General features: G+C 40.5%; 2 protein-coding genes across 2 annotated transcripts in view; both read right to left on the bottom strand.

The window, feature by feature from the left end:
* Positions 1-769: 769 nt before the first annotated feature.
* Positions 770-15,738, bottom strand: rab32a (RAB32a, member RAS oncogene family). The gene is made up of 3 exons (XM_018672629.2): positions 15,293-15,738; positions 5,121-5,398; positions 770-2,074 (listed from the first exon to the last, which is right to left on the bottom strand). The coding sequence occupies exons 1-3, from the start codon at positions 15,504-15,506 to the stop codon at positions 1,925-1,927; spliced, it is 642 nt and encodes a 213-aa protein (XP_018528145.1). The 5' UTR covers positions 15,507-15,738; the 3' UTR covers positions 770-1,924.
* A 200-nt stretch (positions 15,739-15,938) lies between these two features.
* grm1a (glutamate receptor, metabotropic 1a) overlaps positions 15,939-19,447 on the bottom strand; it is a 31,695-nt gene continuing 28,186 nt past the window's right edge. Inside the window, 1 exon segment of the mRNA XM_018672628.2 lies at positions 15,939-18,566. Within this exon segment, the coding sequence (XP_018528144.1) occupies positions 17,756-18,566 (811 nt within the window). The 3' untranslated portion in view covers positions 15,939-17,755.

The raw sequence follows: 19,447 nt of genomic DNA, 5'->3' as shown, positions 1-19,447 counted from the left end.
CTTTTTCTCTCTCTCTCTCAGACACACAGATACACACAGTATGAGTTGTACTTTTCACACATACAGCTTTATCCATAGTCCTTTGTGCTGGGAGTTTCTTCTCGAGACATTTTGTACACATGCACACTTCCTATAAGCATTTTTTTTTTTACCAGAACAGACAACAATACCAATGGTGACTCTCCACTAACATTATACATTGCTATAAAACATAGAATCTAGACTGTTGAGGTTGTGAAAGTGAAACTGAATATTGTGTGAACCTTATTATGCCCATTAATCCATGGATTTCATGAGGTCTGTTTTCACTCTGTTAGCATAGCAGTACCAATTTGCTTCCATTTGAAATCTCAGTTCCAAGAACCTGCAATCACCTACACCAGGCATTGGTGTGATAATATGAGTATAATCCCAGCTAAATTGCCTTGATCCAAGATGTGTACGTGCCAGTATAAACCAATGATTTTTATAATCTAAAACTTCTGCTTGGGAAAATGAGCTGTATAATCCAAATGGAAACAAAATGCTTCTACTGTATTTGAGCCAAATATTATGTTTTCAGTATATTGTGTGGTGCAGACCTCATTTAGTTTACCTAGCATGTTTATGAGCAGGTTACATGATTGGATGAAGTGTGTATGATTTGGAGCATTGTCAACATTGTTCCAGTGTTTTATTCTTACATATATAAAAGCATGAGATAAACACATTTAATCAATTGGATAAAAAGATGTGATCAGACAATCTAATTACCAGTACACAACACAAATCCGTTAAAATGTTTATTCTGTTTTGGTCGTGTATATTTAAAGTATTTTCACATGTAAACTTAATCTCATTTTCATGTTTAAAAAATCCTTAATATTTCATCTTTACACTTAACAGATTTCCATCCCTATGTACAAGAGAGTTTAGGCCTCTGTATGATTCTGTTTTTATGTTTATGATGCATGACCCAACACATTTCAAAAATACATATTATAAATCAGATCCACATTTTCACACTGATGGAGAGACAATAAAACAAATATTTGTCAGTGCCTCATATATTACCATCATTAGAGTTTTTTTTCCTGAAATACTGTATTGCCCGTCTGTGTCCTTGTAAAGAATTGAGTGAACAATGACGAGTGTGATTCATCCTCCCATGAAAATATGAAAAAATTGTATTATAGCACATTTCAGAGAAAACAACAATTCATGACAGCATTATGAGATGTGCTAACACTTCGATATTGCTGTGATGCTAATATGAGAACAGCTGGACACACAAACATGAGTGTGCCATAAGGGGCAGTAACATCCAAGTTAACTGAAGAAAGACCTCAGATAGACTGAACAATAAAGTGTCTTGTTTCACAGACAAACGCTGAATGACAAGGATACTGAGTGAAAATATATCTGAGTGACAGAAATCAAGAGGCTACAGGTTGTTTTCTAGCTTGTGTTTCTCAACGTTCTGCTTAGTTTTAAACCCTTCTCAGGTGTGATACAGTCCAGGGCTTCAAAGAGGCTGTCAGGGCAGCAGGAGCAGTGGCAGGGTTCAAGTGTGGAGGGTCAGGTGGAGTTCATAGTTGGCGGTGGAATACACAGTCAGGTAAATATGTGGTGAGACAAACAATAATAAAGATCCTGTGGTTTGCAGATGTGGGAGAAAGAAGGGAAACAGCATGGCAGCAGCAGTGACAATAGTAAGATAAAACTGGGCTTCTGTTCTGGCCTAGGGAAAGCTACATAGAGAAACATGGATGTGCAGGTCAAATGGGCAGCAGTGCAGGAAGGAGAAGTTCCCGGAGCTTTGAAGACCCCCAAAAAATTCATATTCCTTTGTGAGGCAGCAATAAAGGGCTGAGAGCCACAGGCTGGGCACAAGCGGTGGACCCTGCCAAAGGGAGGAGGCCAGCTAATGTGAATGGATTGAGTGTTAGCAGCAGCCTGACTTGCTCTCAGCAGCCACAGTCTCCTGGTCCAGTTTGATCCGGTCTCCATTGCTCTCTTCGTACGGCAAACCTTTGTCGTTAGCCAAGATATTCTCTACCAGGAAACGTGCTGCCTCATCCACGTTGATGTTGTCCTATGAAAAGGTCAAAAGAAGCATGTCAGAGAGGTGATAAAATATTTATTTCACAAAATATTGAACATTTACACCTCAGTAACAGCGCAGACACCAGTCCTTGTCCTTGCTTTTGCTTACCTGTCAAATCTTTTAACAAACTACTTTTAATAGGAAGCATCAGGCCTTTATAGACACTGCAGTGCTCCTTTTCAAAGTTGCTTTGGAAGTCCCTTAAACCTCTTTATATGAACCAGCCTGTTAAAGCAACAGCTGGGAGACAGAGATGGTTTTCAGAGAGCCAATCTGAGGCCAGCAGAGATGAGATATAAAACTGACATTTATCCTTCACACTGTGGCCAAAAGCTGTCTTCCCGCAGGTTGAGGAGGTAATGAATGGCCTTTCTCTGAGATCTACAGTAACAGTAAACAGATGATAAGTCTATATTTTTTTTAAAAAAGGGAAAGGAACAAAAATAAACAAACAATAATAATATATATTTGACTTATAATTTACCCACTTCTACAGTTTTCTAAACCTTTTTTGCATTATTATTTTACCATAAGACAATTTCTGCTTTGACCACTCTGCACCAAGAGGTTAGGATTCTCGCTCAAGGGAACCACAGTGGTATTAATGAGGGAGGGGCAAAAGTATTGCTTTTTCACGTTTCCCACCCAGATTTAACCATGCCCATCCAGGGACTGAACTGACGACCTTCCAGTCACAAGTTCTCTAATCTTTAAGTCACCAGCACATAAAATCTGAGTTTCTTGACTAATTTGTGTGGCATGGGAATACAACCCCCTGATTATGAGTAGTGTCTGCGTTAGACTGGGTACACTAATCAGAATCAGACTATCCTCCTAATAAGAGATAGTAAGAAGATCACTACATTATGGCAAAGGCTGACTGGGACCAGTAAAAACAACAGCCCCTCAAAAAATGATTGAATGACCTGCCTCAGCTACAAAGTCACAAAACTGTGATGAAAACATTGCAATTTCATCATGACTGTGTGTTTACATGATGACTTTCTATTTTATGACATTTTGTCACTTTAAACTGACAGAGTGTGTCACTCCTTTACATAACTCCGATCACAGGTTGCTGTGGATTGAATTTAACGCTAGTGTGACAGCACATGCAAAACAACAACACCACTTCATCACACTCACAGAGAGGAAATGGCCAGAAAGGCCTCACACACATCACACATGCTTCACATGACACAGCACGTGACACAGCTGCAGGGCCCTAAAGTTGTCTGGAATGAGTTAATAAAGTCATTCAAAAACTCATCAAAGCATTCCTCAGCTCAGAAGACATGTTTAAGGTGCAGAAGTATGTAAGCATCTGTAAAAGTTTCCTAGAAGGACAAAGATGATTAGTTAGAAAAAGACACAACTGTGATAGAGAAAAGGAGGTGGAGAAAACACAGGAGGGGGCTTTCCTGGGAGTGTCATTTGACTTGCTGTGCTTCAAACGTCATCATCAGGAACAACCACAGCTTTTAAAGGGAAGTAATTTATCATAGAACCTGAGCTGGCACATACAGTCTTTTGTTGGTGTCAAACTTGTGCCCTCCCACAGTCACCTGCTGATAAGTCTGATAGGAATATGACAGCACAGAGTTTGTATCTCACCAGTCAATGCAAGCTTTAGAACACAGATTAAAAATTGTGGCGAGTAAAGAAGCAGATTTCTACTTTTAGGTATTTGTATCACTATTTTATTACTTTCACTCAGCTAAATTTCAGAGGGAAATATTATGCTTTTTACTCTAATACCATTGTTACTGTATTGTGGTTGCTACTTACTTTTCAGATGTACATTTTACACTCTAAATGTACAAAAGCATTTACAATCATTTACATTTACTGCAATAACTGATACTTTTACTATAATAAATTAATGCTTCTTCTCTGCAACACTATAGGTTAATAGTCTCTTTTTTTCCCTATACATATTAACTTATCTCTAACCTTAACCGTTGTAGAAGTGAGAGGCAGCCAAAATGATCCCACTTCATTAAATTTTACTCACAAAAGTATAAGAGCACAGCGCAAACTCACAAACGCTGTGACACCAAACTTGTGACCATTGAGGAGAAACACTGCTGAACATTATCTCTCAAAGCCACGCCCCTCTAACCCTCACAGCTCTTGGGCTGCAACATCAATCAACGTCATGCGATACCATATCACACCAGCTGTCCAACAGATCTTTTCACTGGTCTGGAAGATAAATATCCATAGATGTTGTGCATGAATGGCAAAGACAGGAGGATAAAAAAACAACAATACTCCCTGTTATAAGCTGTATCATCTGCCACAATTTCACAACTTCAGTTATTTCACAAGGTTTCATAGATTTAAAAAAAATACTGGTACTCTCATTCTGACTCAGTATTTATTCTTATATTATTATCTACAAACTCCCATACTTAACACTGACTTTTGGATCAAAAATGCTAACGTGGACAACTACTACTACCCATTACTCATTGTTACTATTTCACAATCACCACAGTGAGATTACAGCATTCAGAAAGGGCCCATCTTCCCCACAGGATAACTTTTGAGGATTTCCTGTCTACCATGAGAAGCAAAGAAGCCATTAAGTAAAATGGCAAAACATCTTCACAATAAAAGCCCAAAAGCTCTTTTTATTTTGTCTCAGCGTATGTAAACTTTAACGCTCTTCTCACATCTGATTTACCACAAAGACAAGTAATGTACATGAGGAAAATAAAATTTAAACCCATTATTAGTCATGTTTGGACTATGACTCAAGAAGCTTTAAAGGAAATATCTACATCCCATTATGCAAGATATTTCAGCTGGCATTAATATGAGCCCTAACTTTTGTAATTTCACGCTGCTGAACTTTGGTTTAAAATGTAGAGTAACCAGAAATGAAAAATAAAGAAACATCAGAGAGAGGAGAATATTTTAAAAAAAGAAGCTTTAAACAGATACTAAGAGGATTTTATGTAAAATCACTTGTCTATTTCATGCATATGAGAGACTGATAGCTTCTCCGTCTAGTGTATTGTTCTCTCACCTTAGCTGAGGTTTCAAACCACCCCAGAAAGCCAGTCTCTTTGCAGAAATTGTCCATTAGGCCTGTGTTGTTGGAGCTGTCTTTCTTCTGGTCACATTTATTGGCGAGCAGCACTGAAGGGATGGGGTTCCCATTAGCTAGCTTCACCTTGCTGTCAAGGTCGTGCTTCCACTTGGAGACAGCTTCAAACGTAGAGCCCCTTGTCACATCGAACACCACAAACGCCCCCACGGCCTCTTTGTAGTACACCCGTGTCATGTTCCCAAATCGTTCCTGACCTGGGGGATGGGAAGAGAATTCAGTGGAATATTTGCAGTTTTAAAAAGCACTGAAAAGATAGATCAGTAACAGGACTTTGTTCTTTTTGAAAGATTTACAAAAAAGATGTGGATGTGATGAATCCATCCAAACCAAATGTCTAGCCCTGAGCTTAGCTGCAGTAAATGGCGAGACTTTCAGTGTCTCACTCTCACTTCCTCTTCTATATGTGCCCAAAAAAATCATGAGGATAGTTGGTTCTTATTCGACCTACTTTCCCTAATTTGCCATGGGCCTAATCTGCACAGAGAATGGCAGAAGTAATCTGCCATAATAATAAGCCCATTCTCTGTAGTCATTCTCTGAGAAAATCTGAGATGATATTTCACAAAGGCAAAGCAAGGAGAATTACCGGCGGGATATGGGGTGTCACTATCAATCTGAGAGGGCCTCTTCTTAAACACAGCTGGACCACTTTTTAGGTTTTGTTTAATACTTTTCTCAGATCTACTGATTATTGTCACATCATATAAACTCCTCAAAGGTTAATCAGCCGGTGAAAAGAATCCCATTCCCATGTCGCTACTCAACAATGGTGCACTAAGTCAACCAACTATTTGCAGCATTTATTTTGTTGTATTTTTCTTTTTCATTTTGTATTTGAAGCACATTTGAGCTTTTTTAGATGCCAATGCATTATGGAAAATGACTCCAAGTAGATCTAATTTCCATGGAAATTACATACTTCCATTACCACATTTAAAAGCAATGAGGAACCAGACTCTAGAGGTGAGAAAATAATTCTGGGAACAGCACTCTGACATGCCTTTAAGTCTGCCCACATCACTGCACCTTAACTGTGCACTGAGGCATAGAGAGCAGCGCCTCAGCAGGGGGAAGTGAATCTATGATCAGCAGTTCAACTGGCGCAAGTTACCTCTGGTTACACTCAGCTGGCGTCACTCTTTCACTTTGCATTTCTATCTGATCAAAAGATCCCAGCACGGACATGTGGAGATTCCATCTTCCATCTTCCTCCACACATATTATTTTTGGCTTTTAGCTTCCCTCAGAGAAAAAAAACAAACAAAAAACTTGACTTTGAATTTTACAGAAGAAAGCAAAGCACTGTAGAGTGGGAGAAAATAGTGTTTTTGTTGGGGACTTGTTTGGGTTATTTTGTTGCACTGGTGAGTATTTACAGCAGCAGAGGGGTGAGTAGCAATGAGGGGCTGTGACTCAAAATAAATGTACAGTGCTCATGTTCAGTGTAATGAAGAAAAATGCTTTGAGACAACAGTGGAAGTTTGTGGCACAAGTGAATAAGCTACATCAAGCTTTTGGCTAAACAGACAACAGTTATGGGCTCGGTTCATTGTTGTTGTTTTTATTTTATTTTTTTTTAAAAAAGGGCTGTATGATTAGGCTCACTCTTTTCTGGATGTCTAGACAGTTAGGTGTGTTAACTCTCCCTGAAGCTACAGAAAATGAGAACAAGCATGAACAGGCTGTAGCTGTGATGATAATCTGTGACTCAGACATCTGGTGAATGTAAAATGCAAACATTTCAGACAATCAGACAGCTGTGGAGACTGTTCTAAAGAAATAATAATTTTCATGCCAGGAGCAAACAGAATGGTTAACATAACACATAGAATTTATTTCAGACAGTTTTAAGAGTTTCATTAAAAAAAAAAAGTTAGGCAGATCATTTGGGTGTGGTTTTGATGACAGTGGTGTTTTTTTCTTCACATAAAAAAACCTACATTCTCTCTCACACACAGACACGTGATCTTGCGTAAGCCTCCAAATATGGTTCCTGTTTTGGAGCTTTTGTATGTCAACATGAGTTACACTGTATGGTCGCCCACCATATTAAGCCACCATTAAACCACATTAAGCTCCTAAACATGAGCGTAATATGATTAAAGGTCTGTTAAACTACTGAGGTATGTTCATGTGAGTCTGGTAAAGAAACAGACTGAATGCTGATTTTTCAAGTACAACTAAAAATAAAAGTCAGTTTTTGTTTTCTGACGTAAACACACCTGTAACAGCATTCAAAACATCTATGATTTAAATTCGCAGTACTTGCAGATTACAGTCCTGTGTGTACCATTTATGTACAAAGGATCACAGATTGTGCCTTTAAAGCACCTGCTCATTTATTTTTAGTTTCAGTCTCTGCAATTATACATCAGTCTTCCAGTGACTTGAGGTAGCTTTTGATGGATTTAGCACATATTTTTGCTACACTGCTCCAATTTAAGAAAGCCTAGAGGGCAAGTGTAATTGTACCATGTATTAGACAGTTAACAACCTCCACGAGAGCTGACTTACAAAATACAAAGTGAACCAAGAAAAAGGTTTGAGGAACTGTGAGCACAGCTTCTCCCAGCATACTTTCATTTTACTGTAGGTACTTACCCAACCACGCAAGAAACTGGAGTGGTGTGGCACAGTGCGGGTGTGAGCGAGAGAGTGAATACACTATGGGGCCCACAGGCCTGACGGTAATTGCTCATAATTGAGAGTCTAATTTTAGCCGATATAACCCCAGGTGAATTCACCAGAGACACGACACAGTGGGATAAAGAGCCAATAGACTGAAATAAGGCTTTAATTTCCAGTCCTTGCAGCACTCATCCATCCAGTAGAGTGGAGGCAAAGGCAGCACATATGAAATTCTTCTCTTCCTTTTATTCTGTTGCAAGGTCTTACTGTGCCCAACATAACTGTTCAGCCAGAATAAAATGACTGAACAATACTGACCAAAGAGGCAAACTTAAATATTTTAATTTGTAAGGCACAGGAGAACAGAGGAAGAGATTTCACAAAAAAAGCTGCAAAAGAATAAAGCATACCATGTTTCCTTTGGCTAAATTACATAAACTTAACCTTGTAATCAGAGCACCAATGATTAGACCCATTATGATGTACTGACACAACATCCAGTAATGACTTTTGTGCTAAGGTGAAACGATGGACAACTGATGGTTTAGAGGCTGAAAAGGTTCTTTTTTTTTCCCCCACTGCTCACTATGTAAAGTTCAGAAGTTCAAGGCTGCCCAGCAAAGCATGTCTTTAATTCATAACTTCTGACTCTTGTATTGAATTCACAAAGAAGTTAATTAATGCTGGGAATAAGACTGATCATTTGTTTAGTCTAGGGACTCAACTCCATAAGCACCGAAGAGGTCCATGGCGTCATGTCATTATCCACAATAAACACTTCACTTGATTTTCTGACACATCCAGTCCTTATTGCTAGGTCGATGTGTAAGCAGAGCTGGTCTGGGGGTGTTAACCTCACTCCCTCCAGGGAGAGAGCTGGCTGGATAGAAAGGACTCGTATGGAGTGAATATATCAATCAATAGCAGTGAAGAGATTGCAGGATCACGCACGTGCTCACACACACACACACACACACAGACACACACACATACCTGACTGCTGCAGGGGGTAATGAGTTATTTGGGTTATTGACAAGGAGCTGAGGTTCCACACAGACGTCACTAACATTAAATGACAGAAAATCCAATGATGCCTGACCTTTCAAGTGCCATGAGCCCTGATAATCATTCTGCTGCCTTTACTAAACACACTCAGAAGAAAACAGCACACAGACTGTTGTGATTGGATGATGAATGTATTAAATGAATGTACAACAATTATTTTCATTATGGACTAATCTCAATTTTTCTTCATTAATTTTATTTGATTTGTATATAAAATTGTGAATATTCACGTTTTCCCAGAGCTTAAGGTGACATTCTTGTTTAGGTTTTTTTTTTTTTTTTTTAAACAATGATATAAATCTGAGAAGCAGCAAATCTTCCAAGAAATGTTTGGCAATTTGCTAGAAAAACTATTAATTGTCAGTTGATCAACAAATCGTTTCAACTCTACTACAGTCAATGTTGAATGATTTACAGCTTGCCTTATGTTGCTAAGGGTTTATGGTGTATAAATATATAAACGTGAGTACTCCATGAAGCAACCTATTTTGCTTTATGTGACTTCTTTGTTTTAATGCTGTTAAAATTGGATGAATGTAGAATAAATGATTTTTGGTCAGCCATCACATCAGTCAGTGAGCTTGTTGTCTCTCTTTTTTTTTTTTTAGGGTTTAAGAACACAGGAGAGGTCATAGGTCAGCGACTTGTGTAAAACACTCAGCCCCTATCAACATTGTAATTTTTAACACTCACAGACAGAGGTCAATGAGGATGATCGTAAATATCAATTTAATGGTATTCACACTCCTCTGGTGTATTTTGTTTCTTGTTCTATTACTCTGATGATGTGCATTCTTCTTAATGCTGTCGCTATCATCCCGCTAAAGAAATCCATTTATTCCTAAATAATGGACAAATAAAATTATACTAAAAGCATTAATGAGTGTCATATGCTGCTAACCCAATCAGTGTAAAAAACAGGAATGGCATGAGCTGTATGAACAATGGAGTATTTACCCAGTGAATACCACAGAGGAGCATGAGACTGCAGAAGAGAACAAAGACGTGTGCTGCTGCCTCAAACGCTCAACATGAGGCAACTGCTTACAAACTAAAGTACGTCAGAATCAATCCGTAAAGAGAGACAGTGAACTACTGTGGAATTCCAAAGGTTTTATACAAGGACATTTCAGTTCAGTCTACCGCACTGATGAATACTGGTGCATGACCTCAAGTACAATTAGGCACTCTGGTTATGAACACATGAAACTGTCAGAACTGCAGTTACAGAGCCGGTAGATGAAAAAGAGACAGTTTAGTTACAGCCACTGTATCATCTCTGTTTGTTGTGTGGGAGAAACAGAAAGAAAGCAAAGTCTTATCATTATCCATAGCCCTAGCAACCCCAGTTTCCTCTACGGTCGTACATATTGCTATCCTGTGGGTGGGTTACCATGGAAACTGTCCAAGCCAGACACGGCAGTAGCAACAGCAGCAGTCTCCCGTCTGTTGTTGGGAGGCAACTGGCTGTGAAACTTCCTCGCTCACCCTCCCAACAACACTGAAATAACAAAAGACAACACAGGGCCCAGTCATTAAGGTAGGCCTCGGCACGAGCTTCAAAAAGGAGAGACTGTGGACAACACATGACCAGCATGTTCAGATTTCTTGGAGAAGCATGTGAGACGTGACTTACTACAGCTTACTACAGCATTTAGCACTGAACACAGACTGAACTGAGGGAAAATCCCCAACCTTTAAGTAGTAATACCCTTGTTTTCACCTCACCTTCAATTGAAGGGTTGGTGGGGGCTGACCAAATAAAGCCTTGCCACAAGGTTGGAGGAATTTAGCTCAAAATGACAGTATTTGTTGTAGAGTGTTAAGCAGAATTATTACATATGACCCACTGAAATTGTCACTGAGAAACTCTACTGCCCATACTGTTATTTGAAACGCAGAGAACGTAAATTAAGAGCTGAAATGAATTTAACCACTAAGCTCCTGAAGGCACGTGGTTGATATCAAGCACCAAGCTCTTTCCATATCTAATACTGTATATACAAATGAGTGGCAAATTGTAAGTAGAAAGCCTAAATAAATGAATAAGTGAAGACATAATGAATTGAGATGCCAATGCAAGGAGTCTTAAAGTTGTTCTGGTGGCTCATCATGGCCCAACACCTTAAGAGACTTACTATTGGTTTTTATTTTAGTTTTCTTGCCCATCTGTGCATAGTGTTTCCTGCTGTTTGTAGCTGTGTATAAGTTTCAGTTCTTTGCTCCTTTAGCGGTATCCTCATTCATCACACTACGCGCTTGAGAAGGTCTCAGTGTCACATTAAGTTGCACAGTTCTAGGAGCCAAATTGAGCTAAATTGCTTTGCGGTGATTAGGTTTCTGTCAGTGGTTCCCAGCTAGAGCTGAAACAATCAGCTGATTAATCAATTAGCTGAGCCACAGAAAACTGATCGGAAACTACTTTGATTAATTAACTGTTGAAGTAATTGCTCGAGCAAAAAATGGCGAACATGACTAAATTTCACATCTTTGGGTTTTAAGCTGACAAAACAAGCAATTTTAAAGTGTCACCTGGAGCCCTAGGAAATTGTGATTGGATTTTTTTTTTTTTCACTATTCTGACATTTTATAGACCAAACAATTAAACAATCTATCGATGAAATAACCCCTCATAACAAATCAGTGTCAAACAGTTGGATTTTCATTAATTTGAGGGATCTTTAGAAGCTAGAAGAGGTAAAAGTATCCAATATTTAACAAAAAGAAGGCAGATTTGAAAAATATATAATATATAATTTTGTGTAATACTAATATGTTTTTTCCTTTAAACATCTTGTGACCCCTTTACTTGGGACCTCTAAGGAGACCACCAGGTTGAGGGCACTCAGAAATGTGGGGCTCCTGCTGGGAGCAGTGTTGTGAAAAAGAGAGGATAAGTTTCTTGTATCAGAGTTCAAGGTAAAATGTGTTTTTTTCTGACAAGACTGTGATGGGAATGGGAACAGGAATGTTTGGCCCTACAAGGTGCTGGCTTTTTTACTCTATGCCATGGTGATAATCATCCTGTCCGCTGGCTTAGACAAATCCAGGAGAGAGTAGCAATTCTGGGTGAAAAGGGGTGGGAGAGCCACAAGCTTCACACTGACTTCCATGGTGCCCCCATCTTGTACAGGCCTCTGATTACTATCATTCCTCCCAGACTGTAATCATTATTGAGGTTGGTAAAAGACAACGCAACTCTGAAGTTGCTCTCAGTGTTGCCAAGAAGATAATTCCTCCTCATTTCCTGCACGATTAAATGGCTTAATGGCTGGTCTTAATGACTTGGCAAATATACCTCCAGCTTCCACTCTTTCACACCCACGTTTCATTACTTATTTTATCCTCGGAGTGTCCTCAGGCCAGGCCTTGGTGTAGGTGTGAATAATGAGGTTCAGTATCTGTGTCATCTAACCTCAAAATCTGGTCAGGTCTGGTGCACGCACGTAAATCAGCTCGCTTCACCCAATGTGTACAAGCATGTTCTCTTGTCGCTACGAATGATATCAGTCTATTTAAGCACATATTTGTGGCAGCGTTTTATTTACCCTCGCAGATCTTCTGATCGAGTGCTGTCTGGCTGTGACAGGCAGACGGCCCTCCCTGGCACTCCGTCACAGATGCCCCAGCTCGCTGAGCTCGTGCTGCCAGGGCCCAAGTAACGACACCGGTTGGGGGTGGTGGGGGACGACGAGGGACATAGCCCTCACTGCCAATCAGCCTGTGACAGACATGCAAGTTGTTGTGGCGACCCACCCCCCACCGTCCCTCACACGCATACGCACCCAACTTGTCCGCCCCCTTTCTGTCACTGCTGTAAGCGATGGGATAAATATAAAAACAGCAGTCTTCTAACCATCTGTCCCGATCTGTCTCAGCATATGAGGTTCGTTTGATTGAGGGAGAGCATGGACCTGCACAATCATGTGCAAAAGTAAGAACAGACCAGAGGCAGGGCTAATCATTTCTCCCTTCAACAGGATATATTAATCATTAAAAAGGACAGGTTAATAATTTTCAACTCAATACCCACATGTCCACTGAAAGAGTTATTGTCATGCAGAGATCCCACCCTACAGCAACCAATAACTCAGTGTGACACTGCTTTAAAAAGTGGTAACTATCCTTTAATCAGAGCTTACGTTCTGTATATTCATGCAGTGGCTGACTTTCAAGATAGATTAAAAGGTTTTGTGGGTCAGGTGATAACATAAAACAACCACTGCCATGCCTAGACTATTTGAAGAGAATGTACCTGAAACATCCCTATTCTGTGTGGTGGATGCTAAAGCAATTGCACATGGTCATTTTCCACCACTATAACTATCCAGGAAAAGCTTGTTTTTGTGGACCTATCCTACACACTGTAATTCTCTGTTGTAGTAGCTCCACCTCTGGCATGCACATCAAAGCCATGATTTAGGGTCAGGTGCTATAGTTCAACCAGCATGAGGGTGTGATACATAAGTGAGAAAATGAGCCATAACTGGAGAACACACAGTCCGGTCTTAATGACAGCTGACATTTCATATTTCAGGTTTAACACAGTATAACTAATGTCTTTTTAGTTTTCACAAACTCAATTGCATTATAACAACATGATTAGTGAATAAGTTGATAGACAGAAAATATCAACAGCTGATTACTCATTTAAGTAACCCTGAATAAAAATAAAAAACTCTCCAGTTCCAGGTTCTCAGATGTGAAGATTTCTTCGTTGTTTTAACAGTGAACACAGTATTTTTAGGTTAATCTGGCAACTGATTGACTATTTTCTGACATTTTACAGACCTAACAATTAATAACAACGCAAGAAAATATTCAGCAGATTTATCAATAATGAAAATAATCATAAGTAAACATACTGTGTAAACATACTCTGCACAGACAGAGGAAAGTCTTCTAGCCACACTCCTCTGCCACCTTCTTAGCCAGTGATTAACTACCTCTAATGTTCCTCTGCATGTGGGATCCCGATTGTCTCCTCCTCATCTTTTGCAATGACTCACAACACAGACAACACGATTTAAATTACATCTTTGCCTTTTATAACTACAGTAGGATTTCTAACTAAGGTCCAAAGCATTCACCTAAACACAATCTGTGAGACTTCAGCCAGCGAGAGAAAAATGAAATAAAAACTGCCTGGGAACAATTGTTTTCATTTACATGACAGAAGAAAACACACACACACACAGAGCCCTAAAGCCATGTGATCTCATTACTCCTAGCATAAAAATGTCAACTGTTAATTAGCTTTAAAAGAACCAGTATATTTGATCAACCCATTTCACAAGCCCTCATGTCACCGACCTAACACCCCCACATCTCACTCCTCATACTGCTGACTGAACTGTCACCAGCCCCTGTATCTGCCAGCTCGGTCGACGCTTTGCCATTTTAAAGTTTTGTCCTTTTGCCTGCTGGTTTGTCTCCTCCTCATCTTTTGCTCACTTCCCCTCTCTCACCTGTCCTCTCAAGCATGTCACTCCCAGACTCCCCCAGTGTTTAAAGTGATAGATTGTCATGGCTGGAGATGACAAACCATGAGAGTTTGAGTAAGGGCTGCCTCTGTGTGTGTGTGGGGGGGGGGGACTTTTTTTATTGACACTGCTCTGATTTCTCTCTGCTTGCTTACTAAAGCTGCTGGAATGCACAGATCCGTGTGTGTGCCAAGTTGAGCAGCTCAGGAGGAAAAGTTACTAAAGTTTACTAAAATCCTTTCAGAAACACACAGATAACAGGGGATGTTACACACAGACAGGGACATTTGAAGAACACTACAGTGCCAGTATCATGAATAACAGCCTGGAATAAAGAAGAGGGACAGTAAAGTCTCTTAGAAAGCCTGGGAACATTTTTTTAGTCCCCAGAGAGAATATTACAAGAATATGATGGTGAGCTTCATTGAAAGGGGTGGATGGGTGAAGGGGGTGGTGCGCTCACACGGTTATAACAACGTGACCTACATTCCTCTGACAATTATGAGCAGCAGTGATCATAAAGTGGAAAAGACAACGAGCAGACATGATCAACCGGTCTTTTCTGCTGGAAATTCCTATCCTGCTTCTTTGAGTTCATGGCCGCCTGGGAATTCAAACTTTTACATCATAATCCAGTAGATGTGACAGCTTCTCTGGTTCAACATTTAGACTGTGGCCGTGATAAAAATGTACAGTTTGTTCATGAAATGTCTAACTATTGCGATGTTTCTCGAAACTTTTCAACAGGCCATTTGTGAAAGTGAAACTCCCCACCCCAAAACACACACACACACACACACACACACACATGGGACTCATAACAAAAAGACTTGGCTTGATTTCCAGTCGTCTCCAAACAATTCCGAGTCTAGTTTTCTAACTAGGAAATCTCGCGAGCGAGCGTCTTCTTACCTGCGATATCCCACAGCTGTAACCTGACCAGCGTCTTGCTGTCCCAGTTGATAACTTTAAGTGCAAAGTCGACACCAATCGTCGCTCTGTAGTGCTGCGAGAAAAGCTGGTGGACGTAGCGTTTGATGATACTGGTTTTCCCGACGCCTAATTCCCCGATCACCAGCACTTTGAACAAGTACTCCTTACACTCAGACACCGAGCCCCCAGCCATGCTGACACACTGACAATGACAAAACTTTTTTTTTTTCCTCCTCTCAAAACTCAGACGCAACTTCTGCTTTCTGGCTCATAGAGGCTTCCTGTGAAGAGCTGCTGTGGACTGGGCTGGTCAGGGAGCTGGAGGCCAGATGCAACAGAAAGTACATTTGTCTTCCCCCCCTTTTTCTAATTCTCCGTCTACTCCTCCTCCTCCTCCTCCTCCTCCTGCTGCTGCTGCTGCCGCTCGGCAACCACCTGATAAGTCATAGGACCCGGAAACGTCAGGGAATCTTGATATACTGTACGTTCAAGCTTCCTCCTCCTGGTGCGATTGCAGAAAGCTTTTCATGTTTGCATGGTGATTTGTCATTTCCCCATTCAAACTCCCAAACTTTATCATATTAACTGTCACGGCCATCAACCAATCAAACAAAGAGACTTGAGATTTATTAACCTCAGAGGGGTTTATTTTTTATTTTTTAAATATAAAATAAATTATTAATTTGCCTTGAAAACTTCCCAAGGACCCTAAATGGCCCCCAGACTCTTATTTTGTCAATATAATAGTCAATATTGATCTCTAATGACACGACCGGTTTTCAGGCTATTACAGGCAGTAGTCAGTCTTCTTAATATAAATAGTTTTTATTTTACAGCATTGTTCAGCTTGCCCAAAACATAAAGGCCTATTTCATTCTAGATTTGACAGTGTTAAACAGGTGGCACCCTCGTATATTTTACATTGGTTAAAATCAGTTAACAACTTACACTATAATAGACTAAAACATTTGGAAATACAATACAATTGCACTATGCACTGTATAGTTCTTGTACTGAAATAATTTGCATTCTTATAGATAAAGAACTAAGAAACTTAACCTCAAGTAAACTACTTAAGTTTATAATGCAAGATTTAAGCAAAATTGAAACATGTATAATGTCATTACAAGAAGCAACTAATCATTGGTTACTTTTTTTTACAACTGAATATTTTCAAGAGGATACAGTCGACTCAAGTTAGCTTAAAAGTTACCCAAAAAACCAAACACACTGCTCCTTGACAAGTATCTGAGGACAGTTTTTAAAATGTATAAACTCTTTTTTTTTCAGTTGACATTCTAAATATAGAAACATTTATCAGTATTACAAACATACCACCTGTGTGAAAAACAAGAGATGGCTTAACAGTATTACAAACTTTGAGAACTTGTACAAGTACTGTGTTTTCCATTACAATGACACAGCAAACTCACTTTCATCACATCCCATGCTCATAAAACTTCTCAGGGTTATGATTGAGTGTAAACTGAATAAACAACACCGCCATCATCTACAATCACGCTAACCTGTATCAGCTACATCGTAAAAAAAAATCTGAAAAGCAGGGATGTAGGTCGATAACAGTTTTCGATTGGCACATTATATCCATATCACATATCGTACAGCGCGAGTCTTCAGCAGGATGTCAGTTCAGTAATGATGCCTTTGTGATGGTGAGCACACCTCGCAACACATAAAAAGATAATATTCAACCAACTTACTGCACTTTTTCTTGTTACTCTATCTCTTTCTAATATTTAAATTGCGGTGAGGTCTGATGAGAGAAAGCAGAAGTGAAACTAATTAATAAAATAAAAAAGAGGCAGAAAGCAAATTGTTTTTTTGTTTTTTTTTAATGCAGCTGCGACCACTGAACACATGAACAGACCTGTACATGTGCAGCAGAGGGGAGCAGAGCTAATCAAAACTGCCATGATATGTGCTCGAGTAACTGCAGTCTTTAGTGCCAGTTTGGTCTCTGGTTGCTGTTTTGTGGTGTACACATGACACATGTTTGTTGTAGACCACTTAATTGCATTGCTGCTATGAAATCCACAGCTACATCCTTTATCATGATTCTCAGTGTTGCTTAATTCATCAGAATTTGGCATGAGAGCTGACTAGTTTTGGCACTGTTCCCAGTCCTACATTTTACAGAAAGGCTTTGTGCACTGACAGCCCTTCACAAATGTTAGCACTAATGGATGGTTCCTGGTGTTTTTCTACTTAAAGTTTGGGTTAACCCCTTACTGGTAAAAAGCAGAGTAATAAATACAAGCAAGCAAATGACAGAGCAAAAAATAAAAACTTGAAAAGGTAAATAATATTGTATGTATCTGTATATGGATGTGTGTGTGTGTCTGTGTATCCATATGTGGAAATGCATGTCACGTGTGATGTGCAACTGTGCTGGCAGCCAGTGTGTCAGCGCCTGTTTTGCTCTCACAGTGTTGAGGAGCTGTGTGCGAAGTCTCGGAGCATGTTTGAGGTGTAGGCTGAGCTCGGAGGGCTACCGAGCATCGACTCGGTGACAGGGGAGCCGCTGACAGACTCCCCCGAACACACAGAGTCTCTGAAGGGGGAGGGAGGAGACAGCGCCAGGGAATCCTCCAGAGTTGGCTTGTTCTGAGATAAATCCTCGCCTTCCCCATCCTCCCCCTCCTCCTTGGCATTATAAATGAAGCTGTGTAAGAGGTCCAGTTCCTCGTCCTCGGGCCCCTCCTCTTCAAACACCCCAACTCGCGGGGCCAAGGGAAGCCGAGAGGGCGTCAAGCTCAAAGGCTCGTTGGCAGGGACCGCCTCCCTGGCAGTGTGGTCATTCAATGCAGGGACATGGGAGCTGTGTGTGTCCACCACAGCCCCCTGCAAGCGCTCTGTGGTGCGGCCCATCAAGTGAGAGGGCAAATAAGAAGCCGGCTTATCTAAATTGGACTCCAGCTCTTGCATCTGTCCAGAGCAAGTGGGAGTCCAGAGCGGGCGCTGCGCGTCGCCCTCGTCGTCCTCCTCCACCAGGTTGTACAGAGGCTTAGCACCAGGTGGTTCTCGGGGGAGTTGCGGGTCTGTGCCAAGATCGCAGGTGGAGGGTTCGCAACTGTGGGGGTCGGGGGTGTTAGTTAGGGGCCTGATGACCGCCGTCTGATTCAAGCCGGCTTCCTGTTTCCTCACATGCACAGACAGTCTGTGCCACACATTCCCCCCCCTCGGAGGGTGTCTTGCACCTGATTCAGACCATGACACAGACTTGCCATTAGAACTATGAACGAGATAAAGACCCAAGTTACTATCACAGGAAACCGGGAGGTGGAGACAGAAAAATAACATCAACATAGCAGCAACATAACACAAAAACAGCAGCAGCATTTCAACATTTCTGATGCATGTTAAAATACTTTTTAACTGCATGACTTGACATTAACAGCTTCGCTAAGGGGTTCACTCATGAGCTCTAAAGAGCATTACATCTATCAACTGTGGCAATTCACAAACATAGTGATTCATAATGTGCTGCAGACAGCATTATGATCTTTAAAGTGCTTCAGACATTTAGCTTACAGAATTAGGGGCCATCCAGCTCATTTCCTCCTGTCTAACTATTTGCTTACATGGTTAAAATGGGACGCATGCATTTGGAATAAGTATTTCTGTTGGTGCCTGAACTGGCTGGAAGCCGACAGAGTTTAGTGCAGAATGAGCTAGGACTGGCTCTAATGTGATTAGTCACGGAGGTGGGAAGGGGAGGGGCATTCATGCCGAGAAAAGTTAAATGTGAGGTTAATTCGGGATAAACCAAAAGCAGCAGGGTGGCAAATCTCCCTCTTGGAGGGCTGCAGTGTCAAAAACCTTTTTTGCCAATGCCAGCCAAGGAATGACAGGACCACAGAGGCAAGTGATACCTTTAATTCTTCAGATACTTAAACCTTCCTGGATGACTTTGTTGAAATCAAAATCACTCAGCAAACTCAAGCTAAGAGCCAGCTAAATTAAGAATGGTTAGTTGATTCTACTTTTCTTCTTTTTCACTCATCAAACTCAAACATAATTCAGTGCAAAGGCTAAATGAATTAATCAGAGGGTTAACATTCCACAGCTCCACCTCTTTGTTGCAGACTTCTTGTGCTGCAAATGGGTGAAATT

The sequence above is a fragment of the Lates calcarifer genome, linkage group LG7_1 (assembly GCF_001640805.2).
Source record: "Lates calcarifer isolate ASB-BC8 linkage group LG7_1, TLL_Latcal_v3, whole genome shotgun sequence".
Lineage (NCBI taxonomy): Eukaryota > Metazoa > Chordata > Actinopteri > Centropomidae > Lates > Lates calcarifer.
The sequence above is the reverse complement of the archived record's forward strand: the minus strand, read 5'-3'. Positions and strand labels throughout refer to the sequence as shown.

Bases quoted from the DNA above. Each gene is read 5' to 3' on its own strand.
- rab32a (XM_018672629.2), bottom strand. From the start codon at position 15,506: ATGGCTGGGGGCTCGGTGTCTGAGTGTAAGGAGTACTTGTTCAAAGTG. The intron at 5,399-15,292 runs GTAAGAAGACGC...CCCATCCCCCAG, and splicing joins ACAGCTGTGGGATATCGCAG to GTCAGGAACGATTTGGGAAC. The intron at 2,075-5,120 runs GTGAGAGAACAA...ACCTTTTCATAG, and splicing joins GGTTTGAAACCTCAGCTAAG to GACAACATCAACGTGGATGA.